The sequence below is a fragment of the Lepidochelys olivacea genome (genome assembly GCF_965140295.1).
Source record: "Lepidochelys olivacea isolate rLepOli2 genome assembly, chromosome: 10".
NCBI classification, from domain to species: Eukaryota; Metazoa; Chordata; order Testudines; family Cheloniidae; genus Lepidochelys; species Lepidochelys olivacea.
Window position 1 is genome coordinate 47,752,483 of NC_140420.1, and position 11,310 is coordinate 47,763,792.

Sequence of the window (11,310 nt, forward strand, 5' to 3'; positions counted from 1 at the left end):
CTGCTCCAGTGGCCTTGCCCAGTTCCAGTGTGCTGCCCAGCTGGATGGTCCCTCCATGGAGAGCCCCAGGACTCAGCTGCTTCTGCTGAGCCCTCTGGACTGCGATGGCTCCGCCCTGCAAGCCCCCCAGTGCTGGTGGATGCCTGGCTGGAAATGGAAGGCAGAAATCTGGGGGGCACGTGACCCCGTGTGCCCTCCTCCGACACGTTGCCTCTGGTAAGGAGGCAATCCAAGAGGATGTCTCTTGTCCATATCTGTTGGGCGCTGCTCCATCTGTTCAGGGTTAGACAGCATGGAGATTAACACACAAGCCTGCCTATTCCTTATCTACAATGCAGTCCACCAGCAGGAGTTCACTTGTTGGGAATTATGAGTCTGAAAAATCCTAGTGGAGAATGAAGGTTCTTTCAGCTTTTTAGGAAAATAGTTCCTTTGTTCTTTCAAAACCATCAGTCACCAACAGGTGCTGACAATTATGGGGCCTTCCTAAAGCAAGTCTAAGGTAACTAATTTCTGATTAGGAACTAGGTAACTAACTAGAAATTAGGTAATTAAATTTTAAATTAGAAATAAGGCACACTTTTTTAACAGTGAAAGTGATTAACCTTTGGAACAAATTACTAAGGAAAGTGGTGGATTCTCCACATTTGAAGTCTTCACATGAAGACTGGATGCCTTTCTGGAAGATATGCTTTAGTCAAACCAAATTATTGCTCGAAATTTAGGAGTAGCTGGATGAAATTCTATGACCCGTGTTTGACAGGAGGTCAGACTAGATTATCTAATGATCCCTTCAGGCCTGAATATTTATGAATCTATGAAAAAAGACTTCAGGAGTGAAAGCAACATCTCCACTGAAAGATTTAGTGCACATCTGGCAAGTAACCAATCCCAAAGGAAGAGTTTTTACGTTTTGTTCTTGTCCTTACATTTCCAAGAATTAGTTCAGGATGCAAGCCAAAGCAAAGTCAGGACAATTTTCACTTGAAAATAGTCTTAATTTCATTGTATATTGAAAGCGTACAAAAATACAAAGTGTTCATGGTTTTGACATAGAAAAAAACGGCCATTTTGCATCAATTTCACACAGAAATAAAGTTTCTGGGTTTCAAAATGAGAAGTTAAATGAAAAAAATTCTCACATTAATTTGTTTTGGTCATTTCTACTCAACTTTTTTAATCAACCAATTGGCATTTAACCAGGACACACAATCCACATAGACCCTGGAGAATCGATGAGGCTCTGTGGCTAGTTCATGGGTATTTTTCACCTGCCCATATGGAACACAGTTGCTTTCTGATATTCAGGCCACTATGGGAATCAGGTGGGCCACTCATGAGGACCCATAATTTGTGGCAGTGTCTGGCCCCTTGGAGTTTGGCAGTGGGAGCCATAGGCGCCGATGCCATGGGTGCTCCAGGGCTGGAGCACCCACAGGGAAAAATTAGTGGGTGCTCTGCACCCACCGGCAGCCAATCTCCCCTCCCCGCTCCACCTCACCTCCTCCTCTGCGTCCTCCCCTGAGCGCGCCATGTCCTCCACCTACCTTGCCGCCAAGCTCCAGGAGGAGCAGGAATATGGTGCGCTCAGGGAAGGAGGCAGGGAAGAGGCGGGGCCGGGGCAGGGATTTGGGGAAGCAGTCAGAATAGGGGCAGGGAGGGGGTGGAGTTGGGGCAGGGACTTTGGGAAAGGGGTTGGAATGGGGGCGGGGCAGACGGTAGATGGGGGGGTCGAGCACCCACCGGCATGAGCAAAAGTCGGTGCCTATGGTGGGAACTGATCTTCACACTAGCCTTGTTCTGTCTTGCCAGCATATCTGGTGTAACTCGCTGCAATGCACTGGTTAGAAAATACACTGGAACATTGCATTGCTGTGTGTATGGGAAGGAACAAGGCCAAATTTCAGCAGGGCTTGTGGTATGTCAATGCTTAGCAGTTGTGCAGCCTCCCTGGGACCTGAGTTTTACTGTGTGTGACCTTGCTCTCCAGGTCGAGGTGCCATGGCGGAAGTATGGACCATTGTGGAGAAGGTGAAGGTGATCCTTTCAGAGCGGGACTTGCCGACACAGAGATGATTCCTTGATGTAAATCACGTTTGCCCCCCTTCTTGACAGTTTTTCAGTGTGAGGATGAAAGCAATGGGGAGCTGAGATGGCATGTGCCTCCAAGAACATTGCCATCAACTGAAAGAATAAGATGTTTGGGATCCAGTGCCATCAGCTGCTCTTACATTAAAACCTCTTACATCATTATAGACCGTCCAAAACTGAAGTCAAGTTTCTATATATGATTATGTGGGGGCCGTCTGCCATACCTTATACACAGTTCACATACAAACATCTGTATAGAGAGGGACTTATATCATACTAGGCCTCTTTATCCTGAGTATTTTATATGGAACAGTTTTTGAAACATTGAAAAGAGAATTTCTTAGTTGCTCTATGTCCAGCATCAAGAGGAGTCAGAGAAGAGAATGGTGTAAAACAGTGGTGGGCAAGCTGCGGCCTGTGGGCCACAAACAACCCGTCAGGGTAATCCGCTGGCGGGCTGTGAGATTGTTTGTTTACATCAACCGTCTGCAGGCATCGCTGCCTGCAGCTCCCAGTGGCTGCGGTTCACCGTTCCCAGCCAGTGGGAGCTGCGGGAAGTGGAGGCCATGAACTGTACTGGCCACTGCTTCCCACAGCTCCCATTGGCTGGGAACGGTGAACCACGGCCACTGGGAGCTGCGGTCAGCTGTTCCTGCGGACGGTCGATGTAAACAAACTGTCTCGCAGTCCACCAGCAGATTACCCTGACGGGTTGCAGGTTGCCCACCACTGGTGTAAAAATATTTATTATGGGAATGCTCCCAGCCTCCCACTAAAAGTCACTGTAGTGAATGTTGTAAGAGCACTGGTTTTGGAAAGCTCCTATAGCAGCTGCTCTAGTCTTCACCTTTCCAGCAGGAAGCCCTATATTATTGATATTTCCCCAAGAAACTATAATGGGAAAAGGGTACAATTTTACATTTGAAGGCCGTTTGACTCAGTCTTTGCATGTTTTTGGTGCCTGATGTGCACTTTCTAAATTACTTGAATGTTATTGTTTTTTAACATCACAGGAAAAAAAAATACATTGAAAGAGAGCACACAAGGCCTTGTATTGACCTTTGCCCTTTTGTATCCATTGATGTGTGGAGATGCAGACGTCAAACGTAAACCAAAATGAACTTTTGCTCAGCCTGGCAGGGCGCTGCAGGTCTTAGAATCAACATGTCTGGCCACTCTGGAAAGCCTGGGGAAGCTGTTCCCAAGAGACTTTAACACTCCTTTTGAAATTGAAAAATTAACTGCATGATGAGGAAGTTAGGAAATCCTGACCATGAACACCAGCAGTTAGACATGAGAGGGCCCCACAGTTCATCCTCCTCCTTTGAAATGCAATCCTTCTACCTGAAGGGGACGGGAGTGGACTGGGGAGGGTGCTGCAGCAGCAGACCACAGCATTTGTTTACAGATCCTAGAGTTTATTTTTAACTAGTTACAATCAAATATAAGACCTTCTGTACAGAACCTACATATTAGGCAACCTTTGAGCTCCTTAGCACGAAAGGTTATCATGGAGTGTTTAGTTTCCTTATTGACGTTACACAAATAAAAAGGCTTCTGAACTTTCCCACTTTGGCTTCTTTACTGATGTAGAGTGGGCCCCTTGGGGGCCCAGAATTGCTGGGGATAAGGGCAGAAGGGAGTCTAATGACACAGCCTTAAGAGTAGCAGGGATGTTCGGCTGGGTGATACTGTTCCACAGTAGCGGTAAGAATCCTTGTTTTATAGCGGTGGCCCGGTGGCTTCTGGTCCTCTGTCTGGCCTCCAGCAGTGACCTACCTTTAGCAGTGCTATATTGTGAGGGTGACTGTCTTGTGGGGTTTTTCCATGTTTGTGGGAAAAGTCTCTTACTATTAGTCTATTAGAATAGCTTTGTAATGGTGACACAGGGTCTGATCCAAAGCCCATTGACATCACTAGAAAAGACTTCCATTGACTTCACTGGACTTTGGATCAGGCCCTCACTGAGTGACTACAGAACCTTTGAAGAGAATGTGTTCTGCTGGTGGTTACAACGGGATGGGAATTGGGACTCTTGGGTTCTATTCCTGGTTGTGCTACTGATTTACTCTGTGGGATTGGAAAAGTCACTTACCCTCTCTGTGCTGCAGTTTCCCCATCTGTAAAAAAAAAAACAGCTAAACTGGAAATAACACAAAACTATCTTGTGAGGCTCACGTAATTGTAAAGCACTTGCAGATCATTGAATAAAAGGAATTTTATAATTTCAGAGCCAAGAGAGAGAATTCAGTGGAGATTATGTCAATGAAGTTGTATAGATATACATTAAAGTAGAACATGATCCATAGCATGAGGAAATATGAGCAGACAGTGAGATGACCACTTAAGGAAGTAAGAGAGAACTGCCTGAAAAATAAAGGATGGAGCTTTTTCTTAAAGGACCCCACTCTGTTTTACCTGTGGTACAATATCAGACATTAGTGTGCCATTGTGTGATCCTTGGAAACCTTGGGTCATGGTGTCAGCATGGGTTAGTTTAAACTTTGTTGAAACCAGTGGGTGTAACAGCTACTCTTCATTTGAGATAAATGTAAGAGACAGTTCGACTCCTGTATGGAGCCACATAGCTGAAACAATAGCAGCCTCCATCCAAAACACAGGAACATGTGACTACTGTGCACATGGGGACAGAGGGGTTTTGCTGGGTATTGTTTTGTGAATTTTTGTCGTGGAAGAGAGGCTGAAAGACTAAAGAAGGCAACAAGGAAGCATCAGACACAACAACAGAAGCAGTGTAGATCTGAGGAAAAAACTAAGAGTGCGCTTTTGGGCTGAGTTCTGGCTAGAAAGGGGCTTGAAGCTGTGATCAAAGAAACTGTGTCCTGCTGTTTGATTTTTGCTGTGCTCAGACAAACAGGACTTCATACATACTTTGTAAATAAACAGAGTTGCATCAAAGACACCTGCTCTATCATCAGTTTTTCCCTGCCAACTGAAACAGCGTGCAGGACCCTGAATTTTGGCTAACCACTTGGGTCTAAAAGGGGTAACAGTATATTAGGCATCAAATGAGGGATATCTCATAAAAGTGATCTTTGAAACAGAGAAGAAGGAAAACTGGACTTTTTCCCTTTTTTTTTTTTTTTTTTTTTGCTGCTTTTGGATGTACAGCAGACCTGAAATGTTTGCGGGGAGGAGGTTTGTTTTGGTTTTTTGACATTATAAATTCTAGCCTTATCTGCCCTATTTTTCTTGAAGATCTCCATGGATGACTGGAGGATTAGTATGATTGTGACATCACAGACGGCATGCAAGTGGAAGCCAATTAACTGATGTTGTTTGTTCCCATTTTGTTTAGAATTCTTTTTTTTTCTTTTTTTGGAGGGGGTGAGGGAGCAGCACGTGTTTTAACTGAAATGCCTGAAAAAGTAATTGGAACTACAGCTCTTTTTGTTAAAGATTCAGTGCCCATTCCCCCTGCTTTTAAGGGCTGAGAAAATTCAGGATCCATATCTAGGGCCTTTATCTAGAGTAGGATTTGGAAGGCTAGCTGACATCTGAACAGACTAGTGCAAACGAGGCAATGTGCCTTTAACACGTTAGTTATACTGGCTGAGTTAAAGCCTAGAAACTCATCCAGTTTAATTCATGTTAAAGGGTGTGTCTTCACTGCAGGGTTAACTTGAGTTATCTACACTTGAGTTACTTCTCTAGAGTTAGCCTAGCTTGAGTGAGGGTATGGGCTTGTCTACATTTGAAACGCTACAGCAGCACAGCTACAGTGCTTCAGTATGGATACTACTCCACTGACGGGAAGGGGTCTCCTGTTGGCATAGGTAGTCCACCCCCCCGAGAGGCAGTAGCTAGCTAGGTCTACATAGGGACTTAGGTCAGCTTAACTACGTTGCTCGGGGATGTGGAATTTTCACGCCCCTGAGCGACGTAGCTTGGTAGACCTCACTTTTTAGTGTTGACCTGGCCTAAGAGTGACCTGACCACACCGTGAAATAACACTTGAGTTGCTGCATCCACACTGGTACTGCAGTCACTTGTATGGGGTATTAAGATTTCTGGGTGCACGTTCTATGCTTCTTTGTGCTGCACTAAGCTGCGTCTGGTACTCTGTGAGTTCTTTCCTAGTACATTATGGGAGAACTTTTCTATTCTTTCTGGGCACATGGAAGAAATTGTGGGAATGCTTTGGAGGCAATCAAATGGAGCTAGCTTGTGTCCACACTACCGAGTGGTGATGTTAGGAGCCTAAAAATTGTGCCATCTCAGGCTCTACCCTTCCTCAGGTCAGCCCACTCCAGATAAAAGCACCACCATGAGGGAATGAAGGGTTTTCATGTGTGGACCGGATACAAGCTAGGGACAGCACTGAAGTTATAACTTGAAATAACTTTCCAGTGAAAACAAGCCCACAGGTGCACTACTTTGTCAACATGAGGCTGTTAGCACATTTTAGCAAATGCCTTCTAAAGCCTACTCTAACAAGGCCTAAAACCTCCAAAGAGATCTCCAACAAACCTCAGAGAACACACAATGTGATATTTCTGATAGTACTAAAGTGAAAAAACAAGCAAGTCAAAAATAAATCTCCCATATTCACACTTTCTTTTATTACAACATGAACAATTAAAAAAAAAATCACAAACCCAATTCTTTGTCCTTTGCAGATCATTTATATGTATATATATATATATAAAGATTGATCTGCCTGCCCATCTATCACCATGGTATCTGGTAGAGTTACCAGAGATGAATATGATCCTAAATATTTTTCCTCTGCTATCTTTAATAGGTATTTATAGGGTGCTTGTCATCGTAGTAAATGCTGTGAAATATCTTTTTTAAAAGCCCTGACTCCAGAAGTTTGTGTGCACTGGCTCCGGGGTTGACTCCTGTTTGAGGTGGGTGGTGGGGTTCACACTTTTGCAGCTGTTAGGCTGGAGACGCCTTTCTGCAAGCCAGGGAAATGGTGTGGCTTACATCTTCGAAAGCTCTTTGCAACAGGAAGTGAGGTGCTTTTCTTTTTGAAGAGAGCAGATTTTACAGAGTTCAGCAGCAGGAAACTCAGCAAAAGGCAGAGAGATCTCAACATCACAGGGGTTGCGCAAAGGCTTTCCCTGCAGCTCTGAGTGGGCTGCGACCTTAGGAAGAAGCACTAATGGTGATAGATTATTGGTGATGATTAAGAATAACACCTGTCCATAAACATATAGTCTTTAGCTGTAGCATATCTGACAAAAAGAAAAGGAGTACTTGTGGCACCTTAGAGACTAACAAATTTATTTGAGCATAAGCTTTCGTGAGCATCTGATGAAGTGAGCTGTAGCTCATGAAAGCTTATGCTCAAATAAATTTGTTAGTCTCTAAGGTGCCACAAGTACTCCTTTTCTTTTTGCAAATACAGACTAACACGGCTGCTACTCTGCTATCTGACAAAGGCAAAGCTGAATGTAATTAACCAGCAATGTACTTGAATTTTTTATCTGGACTGCACTGAATTTTGAGAAATGGCAACATCCAACCCTTATGGCCAGATGTAACATCCCAAAGGACTGTGTTATATTACAATGCGGCCACACATAGAAGTAAGATTCCTTTTGCTTACTGCTTCTTCTTGGCCATTGTTTATTTTACAATGATCCATCATTGTGGTAGAGTGGCAAAAAACAAAACACTCATCCTATAGAATGGTTTAGATAGAGGATTCAAGAACAGTGTCCCAGTATAGCCCTATAAATGACATAGGATCATTGAAATCAAAGGGGGGTAATGCTGGAATTGAGATCTTAAATGATATTTTATAAAGGGGATTGTAACAAGGAGGCCTTGGCCAGCCAGCCCTGTTCAGCTAGCCCTGCCCCATTACACCTGGACTGCATGTTGGATTTAAAAGGAGGAAATACAAGCAATTGGAGACTGGCTGTAGAGGACAGCAGTTAAGTTGAATTGGAGGGGAGAACTATAGGAGTGGAGCTAGCTCCTTTGGTGGGCCTTGAACCAAGGGCAAGGGTCCAGGCAGGCAGCCCTGTGGACTGCTGTTGCTGAAGAGCGATGGAGAGCTCTAGAGGAGCCTGAGAAGGGCGAGATGCTCAAGCTCAAAGAGGGACAGAAGATGCTTTAATAATATTTGATTTTGTTTGTAGTTTTAATTCTTTTGAGGGGTTCCTGGGATGGGAGAAGCCCTCGGTTTGCTACCCTGAAAAGAAGACTGTGACTCCATTGAGTTTCTGCTTGATTTTTAAAGACTTTGCTGCTGGCCCAGATGAACCCAAAGCAAGGGCCTTTGAAGAGGCCAGCTGAGAGAAGCCAGCTTAGGGTCTGACCAGTTACTTAAATACACTGGAAGGGTTTAAATTTGTTTAGTACTTTGGCCAGAGGGAATGGGAGTGATCAATTCATGCAGGAAAAGCCAGGGAAACCCACTCCAGAAGAGGGAACAGAGGCAAGGAGTTGACCAAGAAGGGATGCAATGGGGTGACCATGCCTGTGACAAAGATGAAGAGTCATTTAAAGAAACAGTAGGACAGTACAGGGAAGATCACAGAGTGATAGCAACTTTATAGTGATGGAATTGTGTAAAGATGACCAAATGTGAGAGGTGATTCTCCTGTATTGGCAGACCCAAAGGAAGTACCACAACAACAGAGGATATGATTTCTTTGAAGATGGTTTGCTGAAGGACATAGTGAAAAATCATTCAAGGTTGTTGGTGGTGTTCACAGAGCAGCTGCAAATGGTGGAGCACTGCTTCTGTGCCCAAGAAATGAACATTGACTGCTGGGATTGCATCATAGTGAAGGTTTGGATGATGAGCAGTGGCTGCAAAACTTTTGGATGTGAAAGCCCAAGTTCCTGGATTTGTGGGCTGAACTCCCTCCAGCGCATGGTCACCAGAATGAGAGCTGCATTGACAGCGAAGAAGTGAGTGGCGGTTGCACTCTGGAAGCTCACAATGTCAAAATGCTACTGCTCAGTGGGAAATCATTTTGGAGTTGGAAAATCCACAGTTGGGGCCGTTGTCATGCAAGTGTGTAGGGCCATTAGCTGTCTTCTGCTACACAGGACTGTGACTCTTGGCAATGTGCAAGAAATAGTGGATGAGTTTGCAGCAATGGGGTTCCCAAACTGCAGGGGAGTGGGGGAGTCCCTATTTTGGCAACAACCCTCCTTGCCCCAGAGTACTCAATGGAAAAGGTTACTTTTCTATGGTTATGCAAGCATTGGTGGATCACTGGAATGCTTCACCAATATCAATGTGGGCTGGTCAGGGAGGGTGCACGATATTCGCATCTTTAAGAACACAGGACTGTTCAGAAAGCTGCAAGCTGGGACATTCTTTCCCAACTGGTGGGTGCCCACTGGCAATATTGAAATGCGGCTGCCAACAGTGATTCTGGGGGACCCAGCCTACCCCTTGCTCTCCTGGCTCCATACACTGACCACCTTTACAGCACTAAGGAAGGATTCAGCTACCAGCTTAGCAGGTGCAGAACAACCGCTGAATGTGCTTTTGGTAGACTGATGGGACACTGGCATTGTTTACTCACTACATTGGATCTCCGTGAGAAAAATGTCCCAATGGCTATAGCTGCCTGTTGTGTCCTGCATAATAGCTGTGAAGCAAAGGAGGAAAAGCTGCCTCCAACGTGAAGGGTGGAGATGGAGTGGCTCTCTGCTGACTTTGAACACCCGGACACAAGGGCTATTTCAGAACCCCAACGTGGATCTATGTGTTTGAGGGAGACTCTGAAAGAGCACTTTAACAGTCAGCTCCAGTAGTGTTTTCTGCTGGAGTTTTGGTTTCTGCTTAGGATTGGGTAGTGCCTGCTGTACATTTATAAATATGACTGGGTGTTTTCCAGAAGCAGTGAATTCTGTGATGCTTGGTGTACATTTACAAGTACTGTTTCCTTTGAACACCGTTCTGCGATATATGTTGGAACTAATAAAGGTAATTTGATCCTCCAAAAATAGAACTTAAATTGGTAGGAAAAAATACTGCAGAAAATAATGTGCAAAAAAATCCACAGGCAATGTTTTATGAATTTTTAACATAACTTCATGAGGTGCAAATTTAAAATTAGAAAGGAAGGAAACATTTAAGTCCATTTGAATCCACAAATGTAGTCCGTCGTGGGTATACACACACCAACTGTGGTTGTCACAGGTCAGTGTTATATGAAGCTGTGGTTTTCCTTGCTGTCTTCCAGTGTGGAGTGGTGTGGGTACTGGTGCACCCCATTATGCCACATAGTATGTTCAGAGGGTTTAGGCATTCTTCAAGAACTGCAAAGAGTGGAGAGTTCTGGATTTTTGGACCTGTAAATCAACCAGGATCTGAAGCATTTGGGTTTGCTACGTGAGAAGACCCATTATGTCCTGGTGCATTTCCCTCTCCTTTTCCTGATGGAACGCCTGGGCTTTTTTTCTATCTTCTGTGTCTTTCTACATGCTGTCGGTCATACGGGCCCTCCAGATCCATTGGTCACAGTCTGATGCTTGGCTTGCAGGACCTTGCGAAACACGTCCTCAGCCGTCCTCTTCTTTCTCAACAGGATAGGCTTTCTGCGGGTGTGGAGGGGGCACCCTGAAGGTCGTGACACCAGAAGCTCCTCATAAAAACAGACAGATACTGTGATTTACAGTCGCAATGGAAAGGGAAAGAAAACTTTCAAACTCCCTCTCCTTATTCCCATCAACAATGTCAATATGACTTGCTTATTGACACCAGCTTTGGAGCACCACAGCACAGCACCACTCTCGACCCCAGCTATAGTGAGTGATTTTCAGTTGCACAAAGCTATAAAATTTTCATCCCTATTCCATGGATCTAAGCATAAACCAATGGCACTGACTATTGGCACTAGTTTCAACAGAAGGTAGTGATTTTAGCTGATATCTCACTATGAAGGATAACAAAGGTACAGAGAACACAGCTGCTGGCATCCTGAAGCTGCCCGGGCCCATATGCCACTAGCCTGTTTACTGCAATGTCACCAACCAAACTCATCACAAAGTGGTGTGGGAAAGTGTCTTACCGTGGAGGAAGAAATAAGTCAGCCATTCCTAGAAATTTTTGGGAGCAGATTGCATAGTATCTCCTTTCATGGCGATCTTTCAGGAGGATAAAAGGTACATTTTTATGCATATAAAAAGTGCTCCAGATGGACCCCACCCTGCCTAACCCAACAGGGGAAAGGAAGGCAGGTGCCAACTCTACCTTTCTTGGTTGTACCTCCACCTCTT

The 11,310-nt window shown here is 44.7% G+C and overlaps 1 protein-coding gene across 5 annotated transcripts in view; it reads left to right on the forward strand.

Moving 5' to 3' along the window:
• Nucleotides 1-4,251, forward strand: part of PPCDC (phosphopantothenoylcysteine decarboxylase) — a 55,745-nt gene extending 51,494 nt beyond the window's left edge. For 4 of the 5 annotated variants that reach the window (XM_084641998.1, XM_084642001.1, XM_084641999.1 and 1 more), the window contains one exon: nucleotides 1,991-4,251. In XM_084641998.1, the coding sequence (XP_084498124.1) occupies nucleotides 1,991-2,076 (86 nt within the window). In that variant the 3' untranslated portion in view covers nucleotides 2,077-4,251. The remainder of the gene's footprint in view (nucleotides 1-1,990) is intronic. The other variant, XM_084642002.1, reaches the window with a different exon arrangement.
• Nucleotides 4,252-11,310: the final 7,059 nt, after the last annotated feature.